This window comes from Monodelphis domestica, chromosome 1, assembly GCF_027887165.1.
Source record: "Monodelphis domestica isolate mMonDom1 chromosome 1, mMonDom1.pri, whole genome shotgun sequence".
NCBI classification, from domain to species: Eukaryota; Metazoa; Chordata; class Mammalia; order Didelphimorphia; family Didelphidae; genus Monodelphis; species Monodelphis domestica.
Window position 1 is genome coordinate 141,849,980 of NC_077227.1, and position 14,583 is coordinate 141,864,562.

The window sequence follows — 14,583 nt, forward strand, 5'->3', positions numbered from 1 at the left end:
CACTTCACCATCCTCCATCCAGCAGCCCAGTGGGAGCTCTTTCTCTCACTCCTGTATGGGGTAAGGGTGGGATGGAGCTGCCTTGGCACTCAGTTGGGGGAGGGGTTCGACATTCAGTCTCGGGGATAGGGTGGAGGCAGAGCCCAGCACTCCATCTCTAAAAAGGTTCTCCATCACTGGTCTAGGCTCTAGGAGAATTTTTCTGGAATCTTTCAGTTACTATGCTTTAGTAGGGAAATCAGCAGAGCATAGTCCCTCAGGGTCCCCTGGTGAAGTAAGTTTTATATGCTGTGACTATGCTGTTAGAAGTGCCTTAGTGTCTATGCCTTGAGAATCTATCATGAATCTATACTACAAGTTTAGTGAAAGTTGCATCTCTAGCAGTATACCTTAGGACAATTGTCTCTTCAGAAGTACCTGTTCAGGGGGTTAAGGAACTTTAATTATGTGATTTTGTTGACAGCAAATAGGATAAGTGGAAGAATCTTTAATTCCACTGAAGCATAATGGTGCAATGGTAGGGATAGGCATGAGGTATGGATTTTTTATTTCATTTGGAACTCTAGATGAGTAAATTACCTCTTTGAATTCAGGTTGGTACCTTCTCTGTAAAATAAATTTTATTTTATTTTTAGTTCCAAATTCTCTCCAGTCCTCTAATATCCCCCATCCACTGAGAAAGCAAGAAAAACAAAATCCATTACAAAATGTATAGCAGTGCAAAACAAATTCCTTCATTAACTATGCTCCACCAAAATGAGAAAGAAAGGATAGCAAAAGGGAGGAAAGAAGTACAAAAGAAAAGAAAAAAAGATAGGAAAGAAACTGTTTCAGTCTCCATTATTTTATTGTATGAATTATTCTTCTGGTTCATCTCCCTTTACTTTTTAATGGTTAATACATATCTTTCCATATTGTTCTGAAACCATTACTGTCATAATTTCTTATAGAACAATAATATTTCATTGATTTCATTGTGACATACAGTCATCCCTCACTATATCAAACTTATCACAGCTTCACTGTATCGTGGGTTTCTAGGAAAAATATATCTGATTCTGCATCATGGAGTCTTTGATATATTGCAGGATTATGTGGATGAATACCATACTGTACACAATGGAAATGCAGTACATAGGTCACTACTGCTTGCACAAGTTTGCCAATGTGAGATTGTACATGAAACCCTATTGGCTGATGGAATGAAAGATGACCAGCCACAGTACTGTGTTCTGTATCCTGGGTACTGATTGGTTCAATGTTTATAAGAGTGTGGGAAAGGTTTATAGGAGAGTGGGAAGGGTTTATAAAGCCTTGAAATATATATATATAAATAATAAAATAAATGTAACCCTGCTACTTTGCAGATTTTTACCTATGGCAGGGTATAAAAGGGAATTCTTTGTTCTCTCTGAGTTTACACTTGTGAAAGGGAATCCTATTCCCTTTGTCTATTTTGAGTTAACACTTTGGTTTGTGAGTTTTAAAATTAATAATCAATAACTAAATAATATATTTTATGAAGTTGTATGAATAATAACTAAAACAAAAGAACTGCCTGACTTCAGCCCGGTTGCAGGTTCAAAAGAGAGTGAGGGAGGGGTTACAGCCACTTAAATACAATCATGCAAAATGTGGGAATGCAAGAAAATGGAACCCTGGAAAAAACTAAGGGACTTCTGGGAGATGAAGACCAAAGGCTCATAATTTCCATTTATACATATTCCCCCTGTGATCCTATTTTGGAAACCAGTTTCCCCAAAAGGATCATGGAAACATAAGTTAAAAATTGCAATAATTTGTGAATAAGAGGAAAATAGAACAAAACCAATGATTACTAGATTGAAAAAAAGCCAATATGGAGGCAGTCCCCTTTGGCATCAGAGTATACATTCAAAACAAAGGCATTTCAATCCCCCCATAGTTCAATTCACATCCCCAAGTTCACTCTGGATCTTCTGGTACAGCATGTGGTCTCTGCAGGCATCTATCTTCACGGGGCATTCTGGATTCTGGGAGGTAGCAAGTTTCTTATCCTAAAATTGCTCAAATTTAAATAAAAGTTCACAACAATAACTTGGTCCCCCTGAGGTGAAGAATAACAAACACAGGGATCACTCAGGGATGCATGGCTGTGTTATGAGGTATATGAATCAATTTGCAAAAGAAAATTAAAAAAACATGAAAAAATCCAAATAAAAGAGAAAAATAGCTTGTGGATGAAATACAAAATGTAAAAGTCTTATGTCTAAAAAAAAAATCTAAGGAACAACAAATCTATAACAGGTCCTTGAGTCAGGGGCCAATTAAAATCATTTAAGCAATTATGCATTTACCCAATCAGTAGCAAGGACTACAGAAAGTTTGCCACTTTATGGAAGACAGAAAAAGGACTAGATTATAGGAGCCAGGTAGGAGCCAAATTTGAGATACTTGGTAGAATGTGGGACAAGGAAGACCTACCTTTAACACAGGTTAAACAGCTGCAACCTCGAACCCCAAACATAATCAAGTCCTCTTGTCTTGGCTCAAAATTACATCAATCCCACCAGGATTGGTTGGTCTCTTTGATCTTGTGCTCAGTTGGAACTATGCAGTTTAGTTTTGTGCTTCTTTGGCATTATGCAATAGTTCTTTTTATATTCTCTTGTCCTGGAATCAGACAGAATCATTAAGCAAAGTCCCATAAATATTTTTTAAACAATCAATGGCATCATTTTTATAGTTTAAAGCTTTTGGGATATGCATTGAAATTATAGCAAATGTATTTTAAACTTATATTACTGCAAAAATAAAAAAATTAAAGAAAAATCTTCTCAATACTGGTGACATGTCCTTCAAATACAAAAAGGAGAGAAAAAATAAAACTCAGATATTATATTGCCCGTGCATTAAAAAATCAAAGGTTATTTTAAAACAAATTTTAAAAATCAAAAATATATAGTTTAAATCAGTGACACACTGTGTTAGCCATGTACCAAAGACCCCAAAATTCACAATAGCCCAGTTAATTACAATAGCAAACAATCCCACTATCATATTTCACATAAGTCGCTGTATGACATAAAAAACCTATGAACTGATGGATATTTGTCACAATTTTTTCAGATGTAGCAAATCTTTCAACTTTGGTAAATATGATTTTTAAACAAAGTAAAACTTATTTGGGTCTAGAAAATCATCAAGAAATCTAGATTATTCTTCTGGAAGTAAATTAAAATGAAGAGTTTCACAGGAGCTCTTTTTCTGACTTACTGATTACATATAAACACCTTGGTAGGAACATTTCTTTGTTTCTCTACCTTTAATATAACATTCTTTATTATATATACATATATATATATCTATATAATATCATCCATTCAGAAACCACTAGTTATATAAAATTATTTCTGAAGACCCCTTAAATTATAATTAAATTCTTAGCTTATTAAATTCTCTAAAGGTTGTATATAATTTTTAACCAGTTTTGTTGAAATCCATCCATCATCATTTATGTGAAAATTAACAAAGGCAATACATGATCTTCAATGGATCTAGTGACAAGGGTTTTAGGCAAGATGTTCATGGGCTTATACAGCGATATTTTGTTCTTCAGCAGAGGAAAAGGCACAAATGAACAAGTAATATAGGCAAAACATAGTAGCTTAAAATGATTCAGTATAAAAGAAAAATATTGATTAAATTAAAACATATAAACTTAAAAAAACTTAAACCTTAAAGCAATCAGTAAATACAATAATATAAACCAATGAGGAGGTGTAGACATGCTGTGCAGTCAAAATCCTTGTCACCAATCCCAATAGACTTGTTTGCTATTATAGGAGGAGAGTAAACTCAAAATAGTTAGCAATAAGCTTCCAGATCTCTTTTAAAGTTTCCTTGCCCTCCCCTAGTATTTACTATCCATTTAGATTTTGTTTGTCAGAGGTCTGAATTTCCTCATAGAAGCACAAGGTAGAATCTCCACTCTGCATGTTGAGAGCAGTTAGGACCTTTAGAACCTTATCAAAATATTTCAGGTTGGCTTGTAGCATAAGCAGCCTAGCTTGTGGCATATTCTTGAGGAGAAGGAAATAAAGTGGGGCATCCCAGGATAGGAATTAAGCAGATCCAAACTGCACTTTTTTGCTCTACCAATCCAAACTGTTGTTTCAGAGTTTCAAGCATGCTTTGCAATAGCATTTTCCCCTGAAAGATGCTTAATGGGGTTCTTTATTCCACACTGAAAAATGGCTAGGGCAGGCTAGAAACACACACACGGAGTGTGGAAAGGGATTGGGGTGGAAAGATTTTTATACGTCACCCTCTGTGGAAAAATAATGGCTGGGATTGGCAGGCTCTTGTCGCAGGTCTGGTCCCAGCAAGAGGAGGTTCCACGCTGAGTAGAGAGCAGTGAGGAATGCTGGCCAAGCAGATGGACAAGAGAAACAGCAGGCAGTGGCAGGCGGCAGGGTGGGCCTGGAACTCAGACACACACTGGACCTCGTGGTGGGCAGGGACCCAGCAAACTTACTATCTTTACTGTAAGGCTATCTGCTCAAAAATTTTTGAGAATTCATAATCGCTTTGTGGTAAGCCAAAATGTGGGTTTTTAAATTAATAATAACTATTATATTTTACAAGGGACATGGATAGGCAGTTCTCAGATAAAGAAATCAAAACTATTAACAAGCACATGAAGAAGTGTTCTAAATCTCTTATAATCAGAGAGATGCAAATCAAAACAACTCTGAGTTATCACCGCACACCTAGCAGATTGGCTAACATAACAGCAAAGGAAAGTAATGAATGCTGGAGGGGATGTGGCAAAGTAGGGACATTAATTCATTGCTGGTGGAGCTGTGAACTGATCCAACCATTCTGGAGGGCAATTTGGAACTATGCCCAAAGGGCAACAAAAGAATATCTACCCTTTGACCCAGCCATAGCACTGCTGGGTCTGTACCCCAAAGAGATAATGGACACAAAGACTTGTACAAAAATATTCATAGCTGCGCTCTTTGTGGTGGCCCAAAACTGGAAAACGAGGGGATGCCCATCAATTGGGGAATGGCTGAACAAACTGTGGTATATGTTGGTGATGGAATACTATTGTGCTAAAAGGAATAATAAAGTGGAGGAGTTCCATGGAGACTGGAACAACCTCCAGGAAGTGATGCAGAGTGAGAGGAGCAGAACCAGGAGAACATTGTACACAGAGACTAATACACTGTGGTATAATCGAACGTAATGGACTTCTCCATTAGTGGCGGTGTAATGTCCCTGAACAACTTGCAGGGATCCAGGAGAAAAAAACACCATTCATAAGCAAAGGATAAACTATGGGAGTGGAAACACCGAGAAAAAGCAACTGCCTGAATACAGAGGTTGAGGGGACATGACAGAGGATAGACTCTAAATGAACACTCTAATGCAAATACTATCAACAAAGCAATGGGTTCAAATCAAGAAAACATCTAATGCCCAGTGGACTTACGCGTTGGCTATGGGGGGTGGGGGGGGGGAGGAAAAGAAAATGATCTATGTCTTAAACGAATAATGCTTGGAAATGATCAAATAAAATATATTTAAAAAAAGAAAGAAAAAAATAACTATTATATTTTATAAAGTTGTATTAATAATAACTAAAACAAAAGAACTACCTGACTTCAGCCCAGTTGCAGGTTCAAAAGAGAGCGAGGGAGGGTTTACAGCCACTTAACTACAATCCCACAAAACATGGGGATGCAGGAAAATGGAACCCTGGGACTTCCGGGAGATGAAGTCCAAAGACTCAAAATCTCCATTTATACAGGTTAACAATAACTTTAGTATCTCTACTTAGTACCTCACCACATTGTGAAGACAAGATTAACTCTCCTTTGTCTACTTTTGAATTGAATTGACAAAATTTTGAACACCCTACTTAGCACTAGGTGGAGGAGCTCTCTACCTTTTCAACACAATCAGCCAGGAAATGAGAATTTGCACCTTAACCAACCAGGAATCTTTGAACTCTTTTAATGAGTATTCAGCTCTCTAGAAGGTGAGAAGTGGTTCCCACAAACACTGCCCCTTGGGCAGTGCTGGGCAATTTGGAAACTGTGATTGGCCCCTGTGAAAAGGGGAAGGGACAAGAAGCCAATATAAAAGACCCTGAATTTCTGGGGCTAGTGGAAGTCTACTCCAAGAAGGAAATCAGCTTCAAGAAAAAAGCTGGCTCAAGAAGGAAAGTCAGCCTCAGGAGTCACCTTCAGCCCAAGTCATTGTCTTGATCTGGCTCATCGGAGGGAACTTTGGTGAGTGGATAGCTGGCTTTCCCTTCCTGTCTTCTGGAGAGAGGTTAATTCCAGTTGAAGGTTAACAAGTCCTGACTGAGTAGAGCACCAGAGCAATATTTAGTTAGATAGACTAATGTCTTCTCTACGCTTTTGTATTTCTCTGCTTTCACTCTTTCTACCTCTTTTGTAAATAAAAGCTATTAAAGTCATTTTGACTTTGAGCAATAATACTTTGAATTGGCAACAATATTATTACTTATAATTTTCATATGTCTTAGTCAAACCATTAATTTTTAATTCCTACAGGGGGTCTCTGGAACATAACTCCTGCAATAGATGAGGGAGCACTGTATTCTTTTTTTAAAATTTGTTTTTAACATCACACAAAACACACTTCTATACTGGTCATTGTTGTAAAAGCACACTTATACAAAACTGAAATCCTAAAATAAAACTGTAAATACACTGATGTGAAAAATAGTATGCTTTGATCTACATCATTTCATACCAATGATTCTTTCTCTGAATGTGGGTAACATTCCCCATTATAAGACTTTCAGGATTGTCCTAGATCATTGCATTGCTTAGAGTAGTCATGTTTCCACAGTTGTTCATTGCACAATATTGCTGTTACTATGTACAATGCTCTCCTGGTTCTGCTTATTTTGTTATTCATCATTTCAGGGTGATCTTTATAGTTTTTTTTTCTGAAATCATCTTGCTTATCATTCCTTAAAGCCCAATAGTAGTCCATTACCAACATGTAACTCAATTTGTTTAGCATTTCCTAAGTTGATAGCCATCCCCTCAATTTCCAATTTTTTGCCACTACAAAAAGAGCTGCTCTAAATATTTTTGTATAATTAAATCCTTTCCCCTTTTTAAAAAAAAATTACCAGGGGCAGCTGGGTGACTCAGTGGATTAAGAACCAGGCCTAGAGATGAGAGGTCCTAAGTTCAAATCTGGCCTCAGACACTTCCCAGATGCCAAAGGTTCCCTGGCAAGTCATTTAATCCCCATTGACTAGCCCTTACTGCTCTTCTGCCTTGGAACTAATACAGAGTATCAATTCTAAGATGGAAGGTAAGGGTTTTATTTTTTTTAATTGCCTCTTCGGGATACAGAGCCAGTAGTGATACTACAGGATCAAAAGTTATGCATAATCTTATAGCCCTTTGGGCATAGTTCAAAATTGCCCACCAGAATGGTTGGATTAGTTCATGACTCCACTAACAATGCAGTAGTGTTCTAATTTTGTCACATTCCCTCCAACATTTATTATTTTCCTTTTCTGTCATATTGACCAGTCTGATAGATGTGAGGTGGTATTTCAGCTTCATTTTAATTTGTATTTCTCTAATCAAGAGTGATTTAAAATGTGACATATTCTTAAAGAATCACCAAGAACACTGACAAGTCAAGTGATTAGTCCAGCGTTATACAACCTATATCAGGAGAAATTTGAACTCAGATCTTCCTGGCTGAGTCAATTAACCAATTAGAATTTATTAACTATAGTTCTCTTTTATTATTATGTTATATATTATTAACTAGCACCTACTACTTATATACCAGGCATTATATTAAATAGTGGGAATACAAACAAAGGTAAAAATCAGTTTTTGCTATCAAGTAACTCACAGTCTAATTAACATTAGAGATAACATACAAACAACTATCTACAATCAAGGTATAGATACAGGGTAAATTGGGGATAATTTCAGAGGGAAGGCATTAAGATTAAGGAGAACTGAAAATGCTTCTTGCAAAAGGTAAGACTTTATCTGAATCTTCAAGGAAACCAGATAAACTAGGTGATGGAAATGGGGGGGGGGCAAACCTTCAAGGCATAGGGGACAATTAGTAAAAATACTCAGAGTTGAGTGATGGAGCATGTTATTTGAAGAACAGCAAAGAGAACAGCATCACTGGGTCACAGAGTAAAAAAGGTAAAAAGAAAGGTAAAAAGAGGTAAGGTTATGAAAGGTTTTAGAAGTCAAACAGAAGATTTTTGCATTTTACTTTGGACATAATAGAAAGACACCGGAGCTTATTGAGTAGGGGAACAATATTATTAAATATGTTTTAGGAAGATGAATTTGACAAATGAATGGAGGATGTTTTGGAGTAGGGGGAAGCTTGAGGAAGACACATAACCAGCAGGCTATTGTAAAACTCCAGGCATGTGGTAATGAAGTCTTGCACCAAGGTGGTGGCACTGTCAAAGAAGAGTAGGGGGCATAAAGGAGGAATATAATGGTAGGAATAACAGGACTTGACCACTGATTGGATATAGGGATTGAAGAATCAAGGATGATATCCATGTTGCAAGCCTATGTGACTTGGGAAACTGTGCCAAATTAGCACATAATAAGAGATTTAAGAAGAAAAGAGGATTTGGGGAAAAGATAATGAGTTCAGTTTTGGACATGCTGAGTTTAAGATGTCTATGGGACCTCTGATTGGAGAATGTATAAAAGTCATGATCAGCATAGAAATCATAAATTAAATTGTGGGAGCCGATGTGATCCTAAGTACAATATGATAAAGGGAGAAGAGGGCTTGGATAGAGCCTTGAGGATAGAGCCTGCTGAGGATGAAGATCTGGCAAAAAAGACTGAGAAGAGGTGAGACAGCTAGGGGGAAAGCTAGGAGAGGAAACCTAGAGAGAAAAGAATATCAAGAAGAGAGTGATCTAGAAGAGAGTGTCAAAGACTGCAGAGAGGTCAAGAAGGATAAAGACGGAGAAAAATCCATTAGATTTGTCAACAAAAGAGGGAATGCTTTGAAGGAATGATGAAATCAGAAGCTAGAATGCAGAGTTAATGAGGAAAGAAAAGCTTTCCATTCCTTACTGCTTCCGCTGATATAGGTGGAAGAGCACTAAATCTGTATCCAAAAGTTTGTTTTGAATCTTGGTTGTGCTACTTGCTATCTAGGTCTTCCAGATCCAGAGACCCACAACTAGATTCACAATACCAAGTCTGGCGTAACTTAGATACCAATATTACTAAGGCTGCAATAAACTTCTGTGTGGCCAACTGGACAGTTTCTTTGCATCTCCAAACTCTCTCTCTCTCTCTCTCTCTCTCTCTCTCTCTCTCTCTCTCTCTCTCTCTCTCTCTCTCTCTCTCTCTCTCTCTCTCTCTCTCTCTCTCTCTCTCTCTCTCTCTCTCTCTCTCTCTCTCTCTCTCTCTCTCTCTCTCTCTCTCTCTCTCTCTCTCTCTCTCTCTCTCTCCCCACACACACACACACACACACACATTTAGTGGGGGTTCTGTTTTTGGCTAAAGCCATTGCTTACAGATGTTAGAAATAAAAGTTCTGAATTGAGGTAGTCTAGGTGGTGGGCCATTCCCGCAGAGGGCGCTGTTTGGCTATAGTGGTCAGGGTTCGTCCGGAGCTGCGATTGGATGGAGACCCTGGCCAAGGAGACAGCTCCCTGCAGGCCCCTTCACCGAATCCAACCCCACCCTCTGTTTTGTCATGCTGCTTTCCCAGCCTTAGTCCCAGAGGCGGCGGGACTCTGGAGCTGCTGGATCTTCACCTCTGCTGCAAGGGGAGAAGTGGGGGGAGGGGTCAAGTTTTGGACAGGAGGGGGACAGCTCTCATCCCGAATTCCACCGCTCCAAAACGAAGCCACGATGCTACACTGGAGGCTGTTGGGGGGAGATGAGAAAGCTCAGCTTCAGGAGCTCAACGCCCGCCTCTACGAGTATGTGTCCCGGGTGCGGCAGCTGGAGCAGGAGAACCAGCATCTCCTGGACGAGCTACATAATCGGAGAGGAGAGGAGGACTGGTGGGCGGCATGGCAGGGACGATACCAGGCGGAGGTAAGCAGCCTGAGGCGGCAGCTGGAGGAGCTTAGCTGGGACAAGTCCCTGGCAGAGGGGGAGCGGGTCAGCCTGTGGCGCGAGCTGCAGGACCTACGACTGCTGAGCGAGGAGGCGTGCGCCATCCGAGGCCAGCTGGACGCCGAGCTAGGTGCGCAGCGGAGTCAACTGAAGGAGGCCCTGGGCGCTCGGGCGGCTCTGGAAGCGCTGCTTGGCAGTCTGCAGGACGAGCACCAGCGCCTGCTGGAGGGGCACGCCCGGGACGTGCGGGAGCTGAGAGAGCAGGTGTCTACCTTCTCTATGCAATTCCGCGCTCGCCAGCCTCCCCGGGAGTCCCAGCTCAGTCTGCAGGAGGTGCAGGACAGCTACGCTCTTCTGGTGTCTGAATCATGGCAGGAAACTTTCCAGCTGTACCAGGACAAGGTGCGCGAGCTAGAGGAGAAGGTGAGGCTGGGGCACGAGAGTCGGCAGGAAGCGGAGGAGGAGAAACGACGCTTTCAGCTCGAAGTAGAATCCCTGCACCGGGAGGCCCAAGAGTTGGACCAGCTGCGCCAGAGGCTTGAGGAAGAGCTCCTAAGAATGAGAGAGAAGTACGACCTGGAGATGGAAGAGAATCAGGTGTGTAATAAAACTTACAGTGATACCTAGCTTCAAGGCTTACAAAGCGCTTTCCCCATCAACACACTGTAAAGAGGCTGTGTAAGTGGGGTTACCCTCATTTTACAGATGAGTAAAGAGAGGCGCAGAAAGGTGAAATGATTTGCCCTATGATTCCACAGTTATAAAATGTCATTGTGAGAACTGGAATTCAGGTCCCTTGACACATATCTAGCTAGCCCTTTCCACTGTCCCATACAGCCTCAATTATGTTTCCTCCGGACAGTTTCCGGATCACATTTTGCCTTTTTGTGGTTCTTCTGCATCCCCATCCCTACGCGGAAAGCCAAGCCTTTCATGAGTCGGCGACTTTTCCGGCCGCTCTGGGGCGGGGTCGATGCACTAATGGTTCAGAGAGTGAAGCTTCCCTTTGGGAAATGAGTTCTTTAGAAGGAAATGTTTACTGAACCCTGTGTCTCTTATTGAATGATATTCTTTCATTGACCAAAGAGGTAAGCAGGGACGATCCCAGAGGAAACCAAATTAGGGGCAAAGGGGCAAAGGCAGGGAAGTTCTCTCACGCGCCCTTGCACGCATGTCTGTGTTTGGAGGTGGAGAAAGGAGGAACGAATGAGAAACTGCTCTGGGCAATGGCCCAAGAATTTCCATCTGGCAAGTGGGGGTGGGGCTCTCCAGGTCTAGCCAGGGTTGGCTTTTGGTAGCCTTGAGGCTTTCAGATAGGATATGTATCTCCCCAACGTATTTTTTTTAAAGCCCTTACCTTGAACCTTCGAATCAGTACTATGTCTTGGTTCTAAGGCAAAAGAGTGTTAAGGGCTAGGCAGTGGGGGTTGTGTCCCCGTCCTAATTTGTGAGAAAAAACATTTAGTCCATCACTTTGGCTATATATGGAGGAGAACTTTCTTTGTCCTGGGAAATGCCTACAGTAATTTGTGATAAACAGCCTAATCAGAGATAATATTGAATAATATTACACATTTAAGCCAGATTTTACTTCTCAAATCCAAGGAATAATGAAAAGTAACGACTAAGTATGGCATTGGATGAATATAAAGTTACTATTGTAGGAACAGCAATAGTCATACTTTCTTAAAAGTAAATAACTCTTGAAATTCCTATATTAAACATAGGCAGCACAATTGGTACAGCCTTCCTTCAGTTTCTACCAGATCCTCTTGGAAATAATTCCAATTTGTCTTGGCAGTGGTTCTCTGAGGTGATAATTTAAATATTATGTAACAAGATCACTTTGCAGCAAAGGGCTACGTGCTGTTTCAATTGTGTGGCCTTTTTAGGTAAAGACAAAAATGAAACTTTGAAAATTTTGTGGAGGCAGGACACCTGAGATTCATTCCTGAAACATTAGCTTGAAACTAGTTTCTTCATTTTGGGCAAAGCAACAAACTTCTCTATGTCTCAGTAACTGTTTCTAGATTGGGGAGAGCAATACATTCTTTACAAATGTCACAGAATTCTTATAAATTAGTAATACCTCAAATATATACCTCAATACCTCAAATATAAGTATAATATCTATTTTATCATAATTATTGTTTTATTACTAAGATTAGCCTCCCTTAAAACATTTTAGCATTATGAGTTTTGTAAGCCAAGTAGTCTTTTGCTTAAATGACAACAAACCTTATGTAATATCTCTATACTGGTGTCAGCCAATTAGCAAAAATTTATTGAGCATCTTTCATGTACCCAATGCTATATGTGATATGTTCCCTGGGGCATACATGGTATCCACTTTGTAATCATTGAGTACACCAACCCCCAAACTTTTGAAATAATGAATTAAACAACAGTTATGAATCTGGCTGTAATACTGCCTCTAAAACAAATCCCCTCTTGCCTAAGACCCCTGAGTTAGTGAAACAGCCTTTGTCATAAAGCTGATATGGCAAAACCTTGATTAATAGGAATGCTGACCAGTTGGATTTTCTAGTTGTCACTGTTAACCAGAAAATCCATTATTTGTAAAATAGAAAATCTTTCCAAAATGTATTAATCCATTTAGTTGCATTGACTAAGTTCTTTGATTAAAGGGTGTTGAAATATCTCTAGAAAATCTTTCTGGTCAATTTTCCTGAATGGATTATGTGCATTATGTATGTGCATTAGAGAATATGAACCTAAATATCTCATTTGTGTGCCCTTAGCATTTTTGCAGTGCTCATCAACAGTAGAATGCTGAATCAATCAGTACTATTAAAAGGGAGTTAAATCTTTGGGGATTAACATAACAATCTCTATACTACACATCCAAGATTTTGCATTTTCTGGCCTGGCCTTTAAATTTCCCTAAAAAAAAAAACAACAAGAGGGAGGAATATTGAGGGGATGAGCAAACATGCAAAATTCCCACAGAGTGTGGTTTCTTTACTTCCATGAATGGAAATTATATAATTCAATAAACTGAAAAAATGCAATTCCAATTTGATGGGATATTTTGAATTTTTTTCAAAAATTCAGTAGGAAGGGATTTTAGTGAACTCTAATCCAAAGCTGTCCTTTTAAAGATGAGGAAACTGAGATTCCTACCTTTGTTTATTTATGGACTGCCTGACCTGTTAATTAATGATCCTGCATTCATTTGGTGATAACACATCAATTGCAGTGAGAGCAGGATGCAGAATCAGGGGAACTGGATTCAGATCTCATTTCTATTAGTTGTATGACTTTGGGCAAGTTATTTAACTTCTTCGGGTGGGCCTCAGTTTCCTCATCTGTAAAATAAATTAGCTCAATTAGATGACAGACCTAAGACTGTGATATTATAAACTCATCATATTTATAAATTATGTTTATCTCTTTTAAAGTGATTTACATAATAGAATTAATCTAATTATCATTATGGGGACTGATTCTTGGATTTGTGATAGTAAATTGTCACTTTGTTTTCTTACTAATATTTTCTCCACTTACATGTAAAAACAATTTTTAGTATTAAAAAAATTTTGAATTCCAAATTCTCATTCTCTTTCCATTTCTCCCTTCCCTGAGATGGTAAGTAGTTTGATATGGATTTTACATGTTCAATCATATAAAACATTTTCCTATATTAGTCTTTTTGTGAAAGATCTCAAATAAAGAAAAAGTAAAATATAGAATGTTTTGGTCTGCATTCAGATCTCATTACTTCATTATTGTTAAGGCAAATAGCATTTTTCATTGAGTCTTTGAGATTGGCTTGGATAACTATATTGCTGAAAATAACTAGATCATTCAGACTTATTCATCAAACAATATTGCTTTTACTGTGTACAATGTTCTTCTATTTCTGCTCACTTCACTTTGTATCAATTCACATAAATCCAGGTTTTTCTGAAATCATCCTGCTTGTCATTTCTTATAGCACAATAATACTCTGTCGCAAAAATGTACCATAATTTGTTCAGTCATTCTCCACTTGGTGGACATCCCCTTAATTTCCAATTCTTTGCTACCACAAAAAGAGCTACTATAAATATTTTTGTACATATAGGTCCCTCCTGTCCCCCCCACCCCCCACTTTTTACTCAGGAATATGGAACATTTAAGCCAATTGAAATATACTTTGTTTTAGATTTTTATCGTGCCTGAAATTTGTCAGCATGAGTTTTTTAAAAATTTTATTTAATTAGTTGATTTAGACTGTGACCCTGGACAAGTCACTTGACCCACATTGCCTAGCCCTTACCACTCTTCTGCCTTGGAGTCAATACACGGAAGGTAAGGGTTTAAAAAATAGTTGATTTAGAATATTTTTCCATGGATACAAGATTAATGTTCTTTCCCTCCCCTCCCTCCACCCCCCCTCCCATAGCAGGGGTGCAATTCCATTGGGTTTTACAAAATATGTCATTGATCAAGACCTATTTTC

The 14,583-nt window shown here is 39.0% G+C and overlaps 1 protein-coding gene across 1 annotated transcript in view; it reads left to right on the forward strand.

Moving 5' to 3' along the window:
* Nucleotides 1–9,653: 9,653 nt before the first annotated feature.
* SYNM (synemin) overlaps nt 9,654–14,583 on the forward strand; it is a 41,861-nt gene continuing 36,931 nt past the window's right edge. The window contains exon 1 of the mRNA XM_001372745.4: nt 9,654–10,715. Within this exon, the coding sequence (XP_001372782.4) occupies nt 9,678–10,715 (1,038 nt within the window). The 5' untranslated portion in view covers nt 9,654–9,677. The remainder of the gene's footprint in view (nt 10,716–14,583) is intronic.